General features: G+C 49.3%; 1 protein-coding gene across 12 annotated transcripts in view; it reads right to left on the bottom strand.

Annotated features, from left to right (window-relative positions):
• The window catches only part of atxn2 (ataxin 2), a 31,795-nt gene extending 15,469 nt beyond the window's left edge, over positions 1-16,326 (bottom strand). For 2 of the 12 annotated variants that reach the window (XM_035379038.1, XM_035379041.1), the window contains exons 1-10: positions 15,678-16,299; positions 11,530-11,566; positions 11,223-11,282; positions 10,501-10,572; positions 9,109-9,259; positions 7,764-7,778; positions 4,021-4,151; positions 3,210-3,301; positions 2,391-2,582; positions 1,575-1,768 (exon numbers count right to left, since the gene is read on the bottom strand). In XM_035379038.1, coding sequence (XP_035234929.1) covers positions 1,575-1,768; positions 2,391-2,582; positions 3,210-3,301; positions 4,021-4,151; positions 7,764-7,778; positions 9,109-9,259; positions 10,501-10,572; positions 11,223-11,282; positions 11,530-11,566; positions 15,678-15,793 — 1,060 coding nt within the window. In that variant the 5' untranslated portion in view covers positions 15,794-16,299. The other 10 variants (XM_035379034.1, XM_035379031.1, XM_035379032.1 and 7 more) reach the window with 10 other exon arrangements.
• Between the last annotated feature and the right edge of the window lie 4,007 nt (positions 16,327-20,333).

Here is a 20,333-nt window from a genome sequence, read left to right as displayed (position 1 = left end):
AGACAGAAAGGGAGAGACAGAGGAGGACGGAATCCTCAAAGCACCAATCAGACGCTCCCAGCAGCCCTCTGTTCGTTCTGAAACAGCCCCCAGTCAGAGAGGACGTTTTTAAGACTGAAAAGCAAAGCAGCGAAAGTGTGAAACGTACGAACATTTAAAGCTTAAAAGTGGCTTTGGAGAAAACCTGCATTTCATTGGGCGAGGGTTCAAACCCATCTCATTGGGCAGGGAGATTTCTGTGGGCAGCATTAATCATTGTGACACCCCACCACATCGGACAATTCTCATTGGCTCAGCAATACCGCTAAAGGTCACATTAGCTTGCTGGTCTAGAGGGGGGAAAAAAAGCAGTGACTACTAGCAGCCTTGCATGGCCGTCCAGGAGAGAGGGATGGAGGAGGTAGGTGGGCCATGTACTGTGGCATGGCTGTCCAGGAGAGAATGATGGAGGAGGTAGGTGGGCCACCTACAGTGGCTTGGCTGCTCAGGACAGAGCGATGGAGGAGGTAGGTGGGCCATGTACTGTGGCATGGCTGTTCAGGAGAGAGTGATGGAGGAGGTAGGTGGGCCATGTACTGTGGCATGGCTATCCAGGAGAGAGTGATGGAAGAGATAGGTGGGCCATGCACTGAGGCATGGCTGTCCAGGAGAGAGTGATGGAGGAGGTAGGTGGGCCATGCACTGAGGCATGGCTGCTCAGGAGAGAGTGATGGAGGAGATAGGTGGGCCATGCACTGAGGCATGGCTGCTCAGGAGAGTGATGGAGGAGGTAGGTGGGCCATCTACAGTGGCTTGGCTGCTCAGGAGAGAGTGATGGAGGAGGTAGGTAGGCCACCTACAGTGGCTTGGCTGCTCAGGACAGAGCGATGGAGGAGGTAGGTGGGCCATCTACAGTGGCTTGGCTGCTCAGGACAGAGCGATGGAGGAGGTAGGTAGGCCATGCACTGTGGCATGGCTGTCCAGGAGAGAGTGGACCGAGCACCAGGACCGAGCACCAGGGCCCAGCACCAGGGCCCAGCACCAGGGCTCAGCACCAGGATCGAGCACAAGGGCCCAGCACCAGGGCCCAGCACCAGGGCCCAGCACCAGGGCCCAGCACCAGGACCCAGCACCAGGACCCAGCACCAGGGCCCAGCACCAGGGCCCAGCACCAGGGCCCAGCACCAGGGCTGAGGCCTGGCCAGTGTGCTGACACTGAACACCTTAAATACGACACTAAAGCGCAAGAGTAAAAGGCGCTACACGAGCGTAAAGATAATAGTAATAATAATAATAATAATTATTATTATTATTATTTATTATTATTATTATTATTATTATTATTTCTGCTCGGGGTGCTGTGCGATTGTAAAGGTTATTATTATTATTATTTCTCCTCAGGGTGCTGCACGTTTGTAAAAGTCCAGTAGGCCCCCTGCCGGAGCTCGGGGGCAGACAGGCGGGTCCTGCCAGACCTGGGGCGCAGACAGGCGGGTCCTGCAGGAGCTCGGGGACAGACAGGCGGGTCTGGCGGGTGCTCGGGGGCAGACAGGCGGGTGCTCGGGGACAAACAGGCGGGTCTGGCGGGCGCTCACCTCCGTTGACGACGCGCTGGTCAGCTCCGGAGCTGGGGCTGTAGTCGTGCGGCGTGGCGCGGGGAGGGGGGGGCCCGGACGGGGTGGGGGGGCCGGAGCTGCCCTGTGCCAGCCTGGGAGAGTTCTGTCGGCCGGCGCCCCACGACATCCCCTCCCTGTTCCTCTGGCCCGGAGGAATGTACTTGTTTTCTCTGCTGCAGGAAGAAAGGGCGGCCATTTTACTGACTCTGCGCCGAAGAGACCAATCACATCCCCGCCTATAAAACTGCCACTCAAGCAATGCTAACGCTAACCCCAACCCTAACGCAGCTCTGAACAGACCAATCACATCCCCGTCTATAAACCTGATACAGACAGGGTTTAACTGACACTAGAGGATGATGGGATAGGGAGAGAGTTTAACTGACACTAGAGGATGATGGGATAGGGAGAGGGTTTAACTGACACTAGAGGATGATGGGATAGGGAGAGAGTTTAACTGACACTAGAGGATGATGGGATAGGGAGAGAGTTTAACTGACACTAGAGGATGATGGGATAGCGAGAGGGTTTAACTGACACTAGAGGATGATGGGATAGGGAGAGGGTATAACTGACACTAGAGGATGATGGGATAGGGACAGGGTATAACTGACACTAGAGGATGATGGGATAGGGACAGGGTTTAACTGACACTAGAGGATGATATGATGGGATAGGGACAGGGTTGAACTGACACTAGAGGATGATGGGATAGGGACAGGGTTTAACTGACACTAGAGGATGATGGGATAGGGACAGGTGAGGCTGATCTGGTCTCGGCGCTCCGGCGCTCACCTGCTGTTGATGGCGTGAGGCTCGCGGTCGCCGCGGACGACGGCGGTGTACTTCTCCTCCTCGGAGCGGTCGTCGTTCTCCAGCGCCACGCGCGCCCTGTAGGTGGCGCTGGACTCGATCTCCTCGGCCAGCTGGGCTGCCCGCGCCTCCCTCTTCAGGAACTCCTCAGAGTTATCGCGCTCCAGAGGAACCCTGGGATACGCACGCACACACACACACACAGACACACGCACACAGGCGCACACAAACACATACACAAATTGTGTGTTTTAAAAAAAACAAACAAATAAATCCCTACAGGCCGCACACAGTGCTACAGGAGAGCCAGTGACTATAAAACACCCTACAGATTCGGGGAGAGACTACACACGTGTATGAGGCGTGTGCGTGTGCTCTGTACATGTACGAGGCGTGTGCGTGTACTCACGTGTACGAGGCGTGTGCGTGTACTCACGTGTACGAGGCGTGTGCGTGTACTCGCGTGTACGAGGCGTGTGCGTGTACTCGCGTGTACGAGGCGTGTGCGTGTACGAGGCGTGTGCGTGTACTCGCGTGTACGAGGCGTGTGCGTGTACTCGCGTGTACGAGGCGTGTGCGTGTACTCGCGTGTACGAGGCGTGTGCGTGTACTCGCGTGTACGAGGCGTGTGCGTGTACTCACGTGTACGAGGCGTGTGCGTGTACTCACGTGTACGAGGCGTGTGCGTGTACTCACGTGTACGAGGCGTGTGCGTGTACTCACATGCACGAGGCGTGTGCGTGTACTCACATGTACGAGGCGTGTGCTCTGTACATGTACGAGGCGTGTGCGTGTACTCACGTGTACGAGGCCAGGCTGCTGTCGTAGGTTGACTTCACCCCGTAGTTCTCCTCGTTGAACTTGAACATATCGTTGGGATCCCAGCCGTTCGACTAAAGGAGGCAGACCACAGCAGAAAGAGGAAATCTTTAAAAGCTGACCGCCAAATATAGATTTTTATTTTAAAAATAAAAATCACCCACAATTAAAATCACCCACACTGCATAGCGGTTGTATTAAACAGGGGGACCCATCCCAGTGCGGCGGTATTAAACAGGGGGACCCACCCCACTGCGGCGGTATTAAACGGGGGACCCACCACAGTGCGGCGGTATTAAACGGGGGACCCACCACAGTGCGGCGGTATTAAACGGGGGACCCACCACAGTGCGGCGGTATTAAACGGGGGACCCACCACAGTGCGGCGGTATTAAACGGGGGACCCACCACAGTGCGGCGATATTAAACGGGGGACCCACCCCACTGCGGCGGTATTAAACGGGGGACCCACCACAGTGCGGCGGTATTAAACGGGGGACCCACCACAGTGCAGCGGTATTAAACGGGGGACCCACCACAGTGCGGCGGTATTAAACGGGGGACCCACCACAGTGCGGCGGTATTAAAAGGGGGACCCACCACAGTGCGGCGGTATTAAACGGGGGGACCCACCACAGTGCGGCGGTATCAAACGGGGCACCCACCACACTGCGGCGGTATTAAACGGGGGACCCACCCCACTGCGGCGGTATTAAACGGGGGACCCACCCCACTGCGGCGGTATTAAACGGGGGACCCACCACAGTGCGGCGGTATTAAACGGGGGACCCACCACGTCCGTGTCCAGCGACTCCAGGCTGTCGGAGCCGTGCTGCTCTCCCCCGTCCCACGGCTCCAGGTCCTTCTCCTTGTGCTCGCCGTTAATGCGCGCGCTCACACTGACCGCAGAGTCCGTGAAGTTATCTGCGCCGCGCACACACACACACACACACGTATGCGCACACGCAAACACACACACACACACACACGCACACGCACACGCACACGCACACGCAAACACACACGCAAACACACACGCGCACACGCGCACGCACACGCGCACGCAAAACATATGGGGAGGGGAGAGAAACAGAATCACATGACAGACGGGACCTTGATTTGTGGCGTCTGAACTGAGGAAGAGAATCAAAGTGCAACCTACAAAAGATTTACAGCTGAACAAGGGTTTGTATATTTATACACTGAATATTTCTAATGTATTTCTTAAGAGAGTCACTGACGTGTAGGACAGCAGAGATGTACAGAGTCTAATCTGCACGTATAAAATGGGCCCTGAATGGGGTTGGGGGGGTCATGTGGGAGGAGGGGGGGGGGGGGCGCCTGGCCTGGATCTAGCTGGGGAGGTGGGAAACAAGCTTTTTCTTTCCGCTATTCCCTGTTCGCCCCCCGTTTAGAACGACCTTTGTGTTTTTCTCAGCGCTCACCTCCGCCATCGGTGGGGCGCGCAGACACGGGTCCGAGGACCGTCCAGGCCCAACAGCGCCCCAAGTTCTCTCTCTCTCTCTGACCTTAAACGACTCCAAACATATTTTTACCCAGCACCCTTCCTGCACCAACCGGCACATCTGTCGGTGGCTATCGATTACCGGCGCGCTGAGGGAAGGGTGGGCGGACACAGACGATCGATACGAGCGAGCGCCTCACCTCCGAGGGAGACCATTTTAAATCTGCGCCGCATAAACGACTTCAAACTCAAGTCCCCCCGCTCAGACGATCAGCCCAGGATCAGGAGCGCTCCACCCAGAACGTTAAGCTGTTCCAGGACCACTGCTCCAGAGGGGCGTCAAACACCACAAACTGCATCAGTTTGCACAAGTTTTTTTTTCTGGAGTGCACTGGTGGTCAGGGAACACAACGGGGACTCTTTGAGCCTTTGTGACAAAACTGCTCGATATAAAAAGGTTAAAACGCTGCTCAGCATTAGGGAAACGTTTAGTACAGATTTCCCCCCCTCCGCTGTCTCCCTTAGTGCTGCGCCTTGATAATAAGTAGCCGAGTAAAAGTTAAACACTATTCAGCAGCCCCAGCGCATTTCTGACTGCAGGCCCAGCGCATTTCTGACTGCAGGCTGACTGCAGCCCCAGCGCATTTCTGACTGCAGGCTGACTGCAGCCCCAGCGCATTTCTGACTGCAGGCTGACTGCAGCCACAGCGCATTTCTGACTGCAGGCTGACTGCAGGCCCAGCGCATTTCTGACTGCAGCCCCAGCGCATTTCTGACTGCAGGCTGACTGCAGGCCCAGCGCATTTCTGACTGCAGCCCCAGCGCATTTCTGACTGCAGGCTGACTGCAGCTCACGAGCGCACACGCACTCCCACACCGCAGCGAGACCAGCCTGTCGCTCGACCCCTCCCTCAGCATGTACACATCCAGAGAACATTCAGTGCACGAACATCGGCCAGCATGCAGTGTGTGGCAGAGCGCGCGGGCAGGAGCCGACGTCTGTCCAGAATCACAGTGTAAAAATGACCCAGTCCAGAGGTGGGCAACGAGGGCTGTATCCATTTCCGGTTCTGATGCCAACTTCCAAACTTAATTACTTAATTAGCCCCCAACAATGACGCCAACCGTCACTGCAGCTACATTAACTGATAGGCGCATGAATGCCAGCCAGAGACTGTACTTGTGTCCCTGTGTGAAACGTTTTACTGTGATCTAATCTGCAAGTGAACCGGGGTTGGTGTGTACAGCCAATTAGCTCATTTAGCCAGGGTAACCAGAGGAAACGAAGACCTGTGTAACACACTGGCCCCCCCCCCCAGGACTGGAGCTGCCCACCTCCGGAGTAATCATTCAGGCCGGGGCGAGGGGGGGGGGGGGGGGGGGGGGGGGCCTGTTTGAACACCGTGTGTATCAGATGTTAAAAAGCATGCTTGCCGCATTACAAGCTTCAACTTCAGCCAAAATGATGTTAACAGCACCCGCGGCCTGAAGGCAGGGGCATGGTGCGTTAAGTGGTTAACGCATGGTTAAGTGAACAGTGGCAATGTCGCAGTAACTCACACATCAATGCTTCAGGAATCCCGGGCCTTGCGTGATCAGAGCACACACAGACTCGCTCATTTGCATGCGAGACTATGGCGATTTGAATACCCAGAATGCACTCTGGCATGCAGAATTGAGGTGACTTTCACAGCTAGTTTCCTGGCAGTTCACCTGCATGCAGTTATTCCATTTTCTCTGCATTCGCACCGCGGAAGTTAAATAATGCAGAAAATTACGCTAAATTGCAAAAAAGTGTGAATGAAAAAATGTGTGGCTAATGTTTTAGGCCAGAATGGAACTCCAGTCCCGGAGAGCCGCAGCGTCTGCAGGTTTAACTCCAGTCCCGGAGGGCCGCAGTGTCTGCAGGTTTAACTTCAGTCCTGGAGGGCCGCAGTGTCTGCAGGTTTAACTCCGGTCCTGGAGGGCCGCAGCGTCTGCAGGTTTAACTCCAGTCCCGGAGGGCCGCAGTGTCTGCAGGTTTAACTCCAGTCCTGGAGGGGGCGCTGTGTCTGCAGGTTTAACTCCAGTCCTGGAGGGGGCGCAGTGTCTGCAGGTTTTTGGCGTTTCCCTTCAAACAGTAGCCAGTTGAGGGCTTGGAAACACTTCAGTTCTCTAATCACCGATTCTAAATTAAGAACTCGGCTGAAAACCTCCAAAATCAAGCAGACACACTGGGCCGTCCCTGTTTTACGGATCCAGCACAGAGGCGTCAGACACAGAGAATCCCAAATTCCCCCCCCCCAAACCCACCTGCCACCACCCAGCCCATTTTCTCCAGCTGGCCCTGATTTTTCCACTGAGCGTATTTACAGGAAGTTTCAGTTTCTCACACACACACACACACACAGTTGTGGTGGTGTCCATCATTCACAGTAATTCAGTAGTAATTCACACACAGCCATTTTGAAAGAATGCGTTTTGTGAATTTGAGTCTTCTTCACGGAAAAGGGAAAGATCGCTTCACCCCAGACCAGGACATTGTTAAGTCCAAAAGTACAGCGAGGCACTAGATGTGAAAGTCACCAAAACACCATAAAAAGGCTGCTGACCCCCCCCAAAGTGAATCTCCACCATCAGCAGCCATTGGGTAGGGCAGCTTTTCCTGGTCAATGTGTGTACACAAGTGTGTGCGTGCGTGTGTGTGTGCGAGTGTGTGTGCGAGTGTGTGTGCGAGTGTATGCGTGCGCGTGTGTGTGTGTGTGTGCGTGCGTGCGTGTGTGTGTCATGGTCAGACGCAAACATTTTGACATTAAGTCTCAGCGGGTGGTGAAGCGGATGATTTTTAAGCGTGCAGTGAACTAGCAGGCGTGTTCCCCCTCCAGCACAACCAATCACATCCTTCGCCTCTAAGCATTATGGGGGTCAAAAGCAACTCAGGCAGGGGGAAGATGTGACAGAAACCAAACAGACCAACCCCCCCACCCCCCCCACCCCCAAAAAGATGAACACAGATCTGAGGGTTGGGTGGGTGGGGGGGTACTTCAACAACAACAAATGTGTGTAACGTGCAGAAAACAAACTTGTATTACCTGTTTCTGAAGAAACTACATTGATTACGGAGAGAGGGAGAGAGATTGAGAAGAACGTCAGACGGACCAGCAACCACTATTCGTTTAGCACTGATCAACCACAGTGGGGGGGGGGGGTCAATTCCATTTCAAATCAGAAGGGAAAAAAAGATCCTAATTTTTCCAATTCGTTCACTGGATTCCAGTTCATTTCCTAAATGGACTTGGAACAGAAATGGAAATGACCCCCCCAAACCCTGACAGTTCTACAGCTTGCGACTTAATCAATGTGCTTTTAACAGCGCGGACTCCAGCGTCTGCTCACAGCAGTCCCTCGACCAATCACACGGCACCAGCTCTACAGCTGGCTTCTGATGCCGTCATCGTGTCTAAGCCAATCGCGTTAAATCGGCTGCGTCGGTCATGGGCGGGCGACCCATTGCCAAGTGAATCATAGCACTTGTCAAAAGCACAAAAAAAAACGCTGAGAGATTAATCAATATTCCCACATATCATGATTGATTGGAAAGGGAAGAGCATTAAAAAAAGATAAAGTAGTCTGCCTCTCGCTCTTTAAAGGCTTCCAGAATGTATGCCCACGAGCACCTACAGGCCCCTGGCACAGGCTCACATCTTATACCGGACGGTTTTTATTATTTTTATTTTTAAGTTCTATAGCAGGGGGAAAAAAATAGCGTTTTCCACAGCATGTGGAAAAACACATAACCGTTAGCCCACACAACACAGCTCTCAGACCTGACACGGCTGCCGTCCTTTGTTCCAGTGTGCCGTCTTAAAAAACGAGCAGTTACGCCAGGCTAGCTCTGGGACGCGGGTCGCGATTAACTAAAGGCAGACCCTGACACTCCGGTGACCCCACTATCAGAGAGCAAGAGGAGCGAGGGATTGTGTCTGATATAGCGACAGGTCTGTTTCCAATTAGCCTCTGGCATACAGCACACTCAAAATGGCACCATTAATTGGTCACATTGGAATTTATCGTTATCGTTATCATTATCGTTGCGCTAGAGACAACATAACCTAACATGGCATCCATAAAATCATCATCCAGAGACTATTACTTCTGCTTAATCAGGAAATACTGATTTTCAGACCCAAAAAGGTTCTGGCGCCACTAGAGGATATTCTCCTGCTATATGCTGTAAAAAGTTTTAAGAAAGCTCCTGGTGCGTGTGTGTGCATGCGTGCGTGCAACAAATTTAAGTCCTAAGGGTCTGAAAAATCACCATTTCCTGACTAATTAGAAAAAGTGAACTCACATTTCTAAACGTCACCTCGAACCCTGAACAGGGTTACCTGGCCTGACAGCACCTGTGTGTGTGTGTGTATTGGGGGGGGTGCTCACCTTTCCGGGCATAATTGAGGTCCACATCTTTGAACTGCACCACCACCACGTCCGAGGCCTTGAAGATGATGCTCTCCACGATGTCCTCCCGCCTCGGGGCCAGACACGGGTCCGAGCTCTTCCTGTGGGCGGCGTCCAGGACCAGGTCGCACTGCAGGAAACAGGAAACACAGCAAGTTCAGCCTCTCCAAGAGTAAATTACCTTCATTTGACGAGCCTTTACTCAGCCAGGACACAGCAGGTCTCTACGTCCCCATGCAATTGTACTGATGTCAAAGACTCAGAGACGGGCCAAATTCAACGGTTTCTTTTTCTTTTTTGTCTTTAATTTTTTTTGCTTTAGCTTTGTTTTGTTGCTAGGGAACCATAGTGTGAGGTACAGCCGACCTGTCATTAGGGGTGAGGCGCTAATGACGCCCCCCAGGTGAGGTACTCACACCTGTGCCATGTTTGTTTGCTTGTGTGTTCACCCGTAGTTGTGTTCTGCTTGACAAAGAAAACAGGAAACGGTAAAAAAAAATAACATAAAAATAAAAAAATTTAAATAAGCCCCACCGTTAACCTGGTAAACGGGGCAAAGACCACAGCTGAACTTTGACCCCCCAGACAGACAGTGCACAGGGACTCAAAAACGGCTGCAGTCCAGTTTAATAGGTCACTGCATGCAGTCATGCCATTGGTCAGGAACCAGGAAGTGGACCGCACTCACCAAGCTCAACAAGTTACTGGCTAAACATTACTTTACTGTGGGCATTTCAAGTGCAGTGAAAGCTTAAAATTCTTCCAGGAATAGCACTGCAGTTCACCGAAAGAAAACTGGCAAGAGCCGTCATGGACACTTCTGTACAGCCGAATGCTTTTAACTCGTTAAGCGTTTTGACTGGATAGTGTGAACTGTGAATGTTGAAGCAACCGTTGCCATGACACAAATGAGTTTCACAATTCACAACTCCCAACCGGGCGGATTTAAGGGAGGCGGTTTATTTACCGCGGACCTCTTTCCTATCCCAGACTGCCCTCTGTTCGTGTCATGTTTTGATGTTGTGCAGTAATTCAGATGGGGAGAAAGCGGCGAGGGTAACGGGCGGAGATGGGATCACAGCCCAGGAGGTGCTGTGGCGGGTATGGAACCCTCGCCCCACGCGGGCTCGAGACTCGCACAGCCACCTCCCCGAAAATCTCTGGCCGCGGTCGAGATCAAACAGAAGCCTCGCGTCCAACCCCGAGCGCAAACCTCGGCTCGGGTGCGACGAGCGGGTCAGGCGCCAAACCTATCCAAGGTACGGCAGTCTCCATCCAACTCGGCGCAAGGCCGGCTGAATGGCCTGTTAAGCGCAGACGGCCTTATGAGGACTGAAACGTTCATTTCAGCGCCCCAACCCCGCCCCTCACCTCTGGACCGTAGGTCTTGAACACTCCTTCGTAAACCACTCCGTTTTTCACCTTCAGCTCGCACTTGGTTCCCTGTGGACAAGAACAAGGACAGAAATGAAGATTTGTTTATCTTCCCCTCCGCGGATCTTTCACCCGGTTGAATGCATTTCTACTGGGGGGGCCACGCTGCATGCTGAAGTTCACAGACCCCTCGAGCATCGTGCCTCAGTGGACAACACCACAGCCAGGACACCGATCTGACGCCGAGTTTATGAGCTCAAACGCAGCGGGCGTGTGCGTCTTATTCACTTCGGGGGACTCTGGGGGAACCCCAAACGTGCTGAAGAGCGACTCGGGGTTCGGGGGTCTCTGAAAACGACACATCTTCACGGTCTCAGCGTCGTCCTGCACGAGTTTACGCCGTTTCGCCCCGAGTAAATCCCCCCCGTTAGACGGGTCATCGTTTTTTAAGAGCTGCCGTGTGTTAGTTCAACAGTGACCCATCGCCGCATGCCCTACTGTACCCCAACCTCCTCACCCCAACCTCCTCACCACAGTGGTTTGCTGACAGGAGGCCAAGTACTGGGGCTGAACAGAGGTAATGAAGGCAGAGTATGGGGGGGGGGGGGGATAGGGTTAGGGTCAGGGAACAGGTTGCTGTGCGTCAGTTATCCCTACAATCCCAACGCTAATTTCTGCTTGGGATGAAGTGGACGTGAATTCAGGAGCGACTGTCTTACCACCACCGAGGTCAGCACGTGCACCATCCGCATGTTGGCGTAAACTCCATTGAAGGCAATCTGGAAAAACCCAAGGAAAATAAACACGAATACATTCTGACACTTAAAACAAGACTTTGAAATCAGTGGTACAAATCAATTGCAAATATCACACTCCAACCCCCCCCCCCCCCCCCGACCCCCCCCCACCAATAATGACAGAAACCCAACTACTGTCCTTTGGTGCCAATTGGGGCAAAATGAGGTCAATCAAAGCAACTGAAAACTGGTGTGAAATGGTGAAAATGAAACTGAAATTCACGCTCACCGCAGGAGAAGAAGGACCTTTGACACTGTTGCGCCCTCTGTGAAGAGACACACACACGCATGCACACACAGGCACACACACACACACGCACACACACGCACGCACGCACACGCACGCACACACACAGGCACACACACACACACACACGCACACACACACACACACACGCGCACACGCACGCACACACACGCACACGCACAGGCACACACACGTGTTATGAGCATCACGGAACACTCCGTTATACATGCAGCACAGAACATAACCTTATCAGAACCCCTGGGAGCAGAAATGACACTCAAAAAAGCAAATCAAGAAAAAGAGCAATTACACAACCATGTCAAACACTGTCCTAGGAGCACAGATGAGGGGAACATGGAGATAATCCCTTTTTTTGATTTTGGGTGTAAGACCGAGATTGAGTTGGTGATTAACTGCACAGAAATCTCCTTTATTCTTGAACAAAAGGGCAGGACTGTAGCACCACAGCCACATCAATCAAACCGGCCGCACATGTGACCTACCGGCAGGGTGACATCACAAACTGACACGCGTTGCACATTAAACCGCCGCCAATAGGAAAAGCGGGAAACTCTCGTACACAGCAAGCACCCTCTGATTCCGGCAGAACCCGCATCGCCTCCCCTGCTACATTCTTTCGCAGGCGCGTCACGTCGCAGTTTCGCTGACGGCTCGGAGCTAGGTGCTACGCGGCTGTCCTCCCGGCGATCCCAGACGGAGCATCAGTTAAAAAAAAAAATTTTTTTAAACCGGCCCGCTTTCATCTCCCCGCACGCGCTCCAACCGCGTTTGCTTTCGGTCTCGGTACCGACTGCGTGAAAAGCCAAACAGGAAACTCCGGAATGGGGAACCAAGGCCGTAATTCACAGACTCAGATCCATGCTTTCGCATTCCACTGACATCAAAAAAAAAAAAAAAAAAAATTCCAGGGCTTGCGCAGCACACAATGTGACGCGGGGACAGAACGCTCTAGCTCAGCAGGAACAATCTGCAACTTCAACACCAGTGACCCCAAAGCCTGCTGTACAGCCCTCTCACAAAAGAAACCAGGTCGCAAAACCAACACTCTCAATGTGCTGGTTAATCTGTAACACAGACTGCGCGCACATCTGGTCGGCACAAGGGTGTTTCACAAAAAACGCACCTGTGTGCTTTGCCTCGTGTGACACCTGTGCAAAACACTTAAACCTTAAAAGCACTTTGGTCAGGAGCGGGCAACTCCGTTCCAGCAGGCCCGTGTGAACGTAGGTTTTCCTTTCCACCAATCACTTTAGCCCAATTAGCCAACAAGCCAAATACACCAACCCTGGCCTAAACTGAAATTAAACCACAATAAAACAGTTCATTCAAGATCACAAACAGCCTTCAGGTGCCAATCACAGGCTTGTCAGGAAAGTTGGTAATTAAAAAAAAAAAACTTGCTAATTCCTTGGCTATTTAAATCAGTACGAGCATGGGCGTGGCCCTCCCGGTTCACCCGAGTCCACTGAATGGTACAATAACGCACCGAGGACGGCTGCACCGGACAGAATGAGCAGGAAAGGAACACATTACATTACATTACATTACATTACAGGCATTTAGCAGACGCTCTTATCCAGAGCGACTTACACAACTTTTTTTTTTTTTTTACATAGCACTTTACATTGTATCCATTTATGCAGCTGGATATATACTGAAGCAATGCAGGTTAAGTACCTTGCTCAAGGGTACAACGGCAGTGTCCTTACCCGGGAATCGAACCTGCGACCTTTCGGTTACAAGCGCAGTTCCTTACCCACTGTGCCACACACTCAACCCTAAAACAAAGCCGTGTGGGACTACCTGGGTGAGGTACCGCGCTGCCATTTAAAGAAGCCTTTTCAATGCGGGCCTGCAATTGCAATGGAATTGTTTTCACTTTGTGCACGAGAAACTCATCCCTTACCCTTGAGCGCACACCAAGCCGGTGGAACCGCAGGCCCCGGCCTCTCGGATCAGCACGCGCTAAATCTCAACCACCTTCTTCCGGCAATGGAAAAAACGGGGGTAACCCCACCCCCGCTCAAAACAGCGGCCCCTCCGCGTGTCCTATACCGGCTCCTTCCTCTGTCTTGTCAATTCCTATAACACTTTTGAGTCTTGACACAGAAAGGTCGTGCTGGGTAAGGAACGCCTTGCCGAACAGCAACACGCTCTTCTGCGTTCGGCACCGCCGTTAGGCGTCACGTTCAGTGTGTCCGCGAGCGCTTGTCAGCGGTGTAGAGGGGAAAATGCTCGCCCACCACAGGAATCCTCGTACAAATTACCATGAAAGCCGCTAATGCACATCCTGTGCGCTTCTAAATTACATTTAACCATTCACTACGTCCATTTGAGCTCATTAATTTTAATTAATTGCAGCTTTCGGTACTCATTGCGTGCTGACCACAACGACATACGCTATCCTTTTAATAACGGTGCTATCTGATCAGAGAGCGAGAGATGGTGTGGTGTATTTTCTGCCCTGTTGATTCTTATCGGACAATCTCAGCGACCTGGCAATACGAGCCAGTTCAGCCACATGGGAAAGCCAAGAAGACCCGTTCATTTGCTTCAATAAAGACAGACAAGACAGTACATTAGTATCCCAATTTAAGTACAACTACTCTCAGAACAAAAACAGCATGAATCTATGGGGGTGAATACTGGTAGGGTACTTGACGTTAGCTCACTTTGGAGTTTGTGTGAGCTATGCACATTAATCCTTGAATGTAGCTTCAAGATAAACAAAAATAAAGAACCATTAAGATGCAAAACGTTCTATAAGTAACATTTATGTTATGTTTCGAAAGGGCTGATCCAGTGACTGACACGTAAGTCTTTTTGAAGGACACAAATATAAACAAATACTATCGACATCGACATGGTTGAAGCAGTCTAGAAATCTCTCACGTCTTGCTAAATAGCATGCCAACTGACATGCCCAACTGGTAATGCCTCGGTAATCTACGCCAGTCCGGTGCATCTGCCATGAACACCAGCCAGCCAACAATGTACGCACGTTTATATATATATAAAAATAATAGATTGGTTTAACTCAGCCGAAAATATGTCTTTAGTCAACGGGTGTCCTGCACAAAAACGCGACATGCCAAAAAGCTAAAATGGTGAATCCCAGTAACCGACAAAAGCAGCGAGATCTAGCAACTAAATCGCCGCACACCCAGTCAGAATGAGCTAGCAGCCGTTAGCCAACTAAACCAGCTCGTTTACAAAACACTGGCTAGCTTAGCTGACCACGTCCAAAAAGAAATCACAAGGACTTTAAGTATCCATTCCCTTTATCTCAGATAACGCATCAGTACGACCAGCTCGTCAAAAATAACGTTAAACGAGTTTAGGTGACATACAAACAGCTCCCAGTGGTTACCTAGCCAACGACCGTACATGCGATCTTAGCTTGGCTAGCTATAAGATAAATCAATGCACTGGATTAATCAGTGATAAAAATGCAGCTACAGCCAGACCGTTGCTAAATGCTGTCCACGAACTAGCACGCCAGCAACCAGAAAATAGTATTTGAAAATTGTTGCCGGGTAGCAGATCTTTCCAATATAAATTCAATAACGTCAGCAAAGTCAAATCTTACCAAGCTAGATAAATTCAGTAACGTTACGTTGGCTAGCAAAGTCAGCTCACCCGCCTAGGTAACTCTCCACAGCATAACGCAGCTCTACAACATTTGCTGGCTATCGTCTGCTAGCTAATGGCACCCTGACGTTTGCATATAATCCATTAAACATTAGCACGAGTTAAATGGCTGGTAACACGGTGCCATCCTCCTGTTTTTAAATGCGTTTGAGGTAATATGGAGGCTTGACACTGCATCAACTTATGGAAATAACGTCAAGCGATGGGACACGGCAGAAAACACGCAGTAGTGCTTCAGCAGGGGAATGCAGGGTGTTTCGCTTCTTCTGGGCCTTGGTCATAAACTCGCACCAGGCCGGAATAGTAATATTTATTTATAACATTAACATTTTAGCCAACAGCCAACGTGCGGTGGCCCATCTGCCTTAGAACATGCCCAACGAACACCGCCCCGAGCATGTCAACTGGAAACTGTGCCATTTTATGTTTAAGTTGAGAAAGACTGAAAAAGCACCGACCTGCCCAAATTCTGGCGACCGCCAGGTCCTCCACCTCCCCCGGCACCAGAGGCCGCAGCAGCACCGCCGCTGCCACCGCCGGGTTTACGGTTACCACCGGCCTGCTTCATTGACATGATGAGCCCATAAACGACGACTTATGCACGTTATTTCTACTATTTCCAAAAATATGAAGCCCAAAAAAACGAATAAAAATAAATTACGTGCGTCAACGTTCCCCAACGCTAAATAATGAATCCTGGCTTCAGCATAGATTAACGTTGCAATACTTCTTAAAAGCAGAACAGATTTTTTCTTTTAAAAAGACAGTAGCTATGACAACTACCCTCGTGCAATCAAGGCGTGTACTTAAACTCCTGTCAAAAAGTTGTTTTTCCTTAAAATGATTTTTAATTTGAACAAATTATAAAGATTTTCAGCTATCTCGGTTTCTCTCTTCGTTGCTATCAGCGAAAAGACCAAAACAGTCTGAAAGGAGACAAAAAATAGCGGAAGGATATATTCAGGGCGCAACGCTGCGTACACGCTCCTATTCTATCTTTTCACCCTTTGACAGCGCTGCAACGACCGGTATTAACAAAAAGCAAACTGTGTTTTCATTAAACCCAAGAAAAACCGTTCAGAATATCGCTGTCTCTTGTTTTTGTGAAGACAGGGACGTGGAAAAAGAGGCGCACTAGTTACAGGAAGTCGAAGGATTACTTGAAATCAGCAGCGGTGGTTTGACCACCACGTGAGCCGGTGGAAGCGTGGCTGTGTAATGACTGGATCAGTTGCCAGCGTTTTGTAAGCACTAAGTGCGATGTGTTCTCCAAAATTTAGGATGACAAGCCGATAACCTCAGAATGAGGATGGCAACTGCTAACCCCATCCTCTTTTTACATACGACTCTTTTACCGCTAGAATTGATATTCCAGCTTTCTCTACAAGCACCCTCAAGAGCCACATTTGATAAGCTAATTAAGTTACCTGATTAATGCAAGCTTTGATACCAAGAGTCCCACACCCTACCCCTGCGAAATGGTTGTATTTTTCTGCCTATTGGTCTGTGCAGCCACACCATCTGGTCGCCGCACAAGCAATGCGTCGAAACTGATAGGCGTTCAGGTGGACGACGAAGCCTATCTGAGACTAAAATCTTAGGGTTTTTTATTTGCCTTGCAAACAATTTGCCAAGAAACATGCGGTTATAATTCGCTAGTTATTACATTGTATGAAACACTATTGCATGTTAGCCAGATGCCAGATACACTAACGTAACGTAAACTGCACTTACGTAAAATGAATGTAAAGTGACGCAGCATAGGCTGTACAAAGACGTAGTAATGAATTTAGAAATCCCACGCAGCTCTGTTCGCTGGTTCAGACTGATTTGTCTTTATTGTCTTCGGCCAAAGTTAAAACATAACGAGACAGAACTGTAATGCACAAACGAGGTGTAATTTAAGTCCAGTCGTTTCACCACCATTTTTTATGTCTTTCAACTGTTTTATACGTTTTCGTTATTAATTACACTTAAAATTAGTCGTATGGTATGTATTGTAGCCTACGTAGGCCTACACACGCAATTAGTGTTACTGTTCATTACAGGTGATCTTCTTTTTAAAAAATTAAACCACTTTGACCTGCAAACGTGTCAAAGGCGCTGTATAAATCACGATGTTATTAAAGCTATAATGTTTTTTTAGAATAGAATATACATATATTTTTACCCTTTAAGGTGTAAGACCACCACAAATATGTGATTAGAATATTAACTGAACATTTTAACGCTGGTGTAACTATCACTGCCGGTAACTGAAAGCAATGTGCGAGAGAACACTGACTTAGAATGTTGAAAAACATTCCCAAAAAAACCGACTCTTAAAGAGGTTAAAACAATATAAAATGCAAATCTTTGCAGACAAGAAAATTGGAAGAAGGGCAATGTCCTGTAGCACTTTTGAATCTACATACACATGGTTCTATAAAACCACATACCCCACAATAATATGGTATCATTTTCTCCATTTCTATCAAACAACGATCACATGCTTTCGTAATCCCTAATTTAAAAATCCCACTGTACTGCAGATTAAAAACAAAAACAACAAGGATGATATATAAATCTGTGTGACACATCTTCTCAAGTGCCAAGAGAGTTGTCTTCCAAGCAGGTTTTTCAATCCTTGCTGACACTGTCCAATGCTTTATGGTTCAAGGCTTAAAATGAGCACTATACTAGTTAACTTGTTAACTAGTATAGCTGTTTATAGAATAAACACTTTTCCCTTTCATGTCATTTGCTAATTACAAAATTATACCCTCGCTTCACTCTGGCTTTCACAGTCTTATACAGTCACTTGCTTACGTTATTTGACTCATTTTATTTGGTCTCCATACAACACATTTAATGCTTAAATTGCGCATTCCGTACAGTTTTGGTTAGGACAGGGGGCCCAGTGCTTTTAGTTTGGCTGAGGGTGTTATTTGAGGACGTATATTTCCCACCCTTTATAACTGGATGTACTGTGAGCTTAACGCATCTCCATTTCCCTTCTTCCCTTCTGCATTCTCTTTTTGAGAATGCCTGTGACTGAGTGACTGAGTGATGAAGTTACAGCATTGGTCGGCCGGATCACGTGTGTCATGACAACCAAATAAACAACAGCGCGAGTACAGCATTTTCTCCTCAGGCAGAGTGACAAACAGGGCAGAGGATAGGATTACAGAATTATCTAACGCTACTCATTCTCAAATGTAACCGTATTAAACAAGTACACAGGCAGGAGTAGTGGAGGCGAGTGGAGCAGGAGAGCAGAGTGAAGCAGGAGAGAGGGCTGAAAGAGATGAGTTGAGAGGAGAGTGGGGGAGGACAGGAGAGAGGAGCGAAAACGAAGACTAAGCACAGGCTATCAGGCTGGGACCCTAAATGGGTAGCCAAGACAAGGTTCCACCCACGGCTCTCAGCCAGGCTGCAAACTTTGCCACTGAGGCTAATATACAGTGCCCTCTGTAAGTAGTGGGCCAAAGAGGCATTATGCATGAATAAATAGATTTTAATAAATATGTTCTAATGTTTGTTTTGCAGTCAAGTGTCATTTTATTTCATATTTCTAAATGACCTATTGATATTCACTCCGACGCAGACGGCACGCGTGCACCACCCAGGTACAACAAAACCCTTGCCCCCGCTGCTGAAAAACATCCCAGAGGAAGCACTGTTAGGTCCAGCTGTATACTAACTGGTCTTGTTAGTTTTGAAATAGCATTTGTATTCCTCCAGGGGGCTCTGACTTTGCCTGTGCTAGTTTTATTGTTCAGTGGGGCAACAGTGTTATTCATTCAGACAGTCTAGAATTGAGATTCTCAACTAAAGTATCACAGGAAGAGGATGGGAGAGGAGGAAGAGAGAGCACAAGATCCATGAAGGTTACGACAGAGTCAGCAGTAGGATAACGCTTGGTGACATCCTCTCACCAGTCCTTGTGTTGGTACAGAGTGACATATTAAAGAAGACACAATAATGGTCAGGAATTGCAACATCAATTGCAGCATAGCAGTTTTGCCAACCTGTAACATTTCTTGTTTACTATTCTTTAGTAGGTTATACTTGCCCGGCACCCAACAAAACGAAAAGATTTTACTCTGGTTGGCCAATTCTGCTATATAGACTGAGAGGTGGAACCTGCACCACTGAAGCTGGATTGGTCTATGCTGGGCAGAGAACACCTAGAGAGCACCCAGTCCTGGCAGGCACCTCACTGGTGATGTGCCATGACTGTGTAGAGTCTAGTAATCTGTGTTGTGGCCACACACCCCACAGTTCGAATCCGGGTCTTTGCAACCTTTTCACACCCAGCTTCTTGCACCACCAATTTTCAACAGAGGACCAATGAGTGCACAGTTGATGTTGTAGGAGCACGTCTGTTTTCCCATCAGCTGCGCAAGTCAATAAGTAATTAAATCAATTGATAAATAGTCCTTCAACAAAATAAGTCTATATTCCAACTACTTGTGAGATTGAATAGCTCACTAAAATGATTCTTTTGGAGTTTGCACAGGAGGGCCAGATGAGAACATTCTTGCCTTGTAAACTGACAAACCCAGGATCTAGTACTGTCTGTGCATCACTTGCAGGTGATGTGTCAGTACCGTTGTCAGGGGTGTGCAAATTCAGCACGCAGCTTGCAAACTGTGAAACTACACAAGACTACTGATATAACGTATAAAAACCAGAGAAAATAATGAACAAGAATCAAAGGTATCAACACTTTTAATTGGATTGCTGAGAGCAGCTAGCTACAAACAGGTTTTGTAGTTCACTTAACCCTGTCTGTACCGCATGTGTGAAGAAGTAGCCTGGTTTGGCGATAATGTGAAGGTGCAGCACTGACTAAGCACACCCACACCTTCAAAATGGCCAATAGGAAAACAGTGCATTTTTGATGACCAATCACAAAATTACATAAAATTATGATTAAAAAAAATAGCTATAATGGTGATTTATTCTGAGTTTTCATTGGATGGGCAGATGATTCCTCTGGGTGGGCAATGCCCACCCCAGCCCACCCGCAGACACGCCCCTGACATAAACACAAATGAGCCGGTATAACAAAAAATTATCTACTGCGGTTTAGTCACTTTTTTTATTCTCAGATAACTGTTTATGGCCTT

This window comes from Anguilla anguilla, chromosome 10, assembly GCF_013347855.1.
Source record: "Anguilla anguilla isolate fAngAng1 chromosome 10, fAngAng1.pri, whole genome shotgun sequence".
Lineage (NCBI taxonomy): Eukaryota > Metazoa > Chordata > Actinopteri > Anguilliformes > Anguillidae > Anguilla > Anguilla anguilla.
The sequence above is the reverse complement of the archived record's forward strand: the minus strand, read 5'-3'. Positions and strand labels throughout refer to the sequence as shown.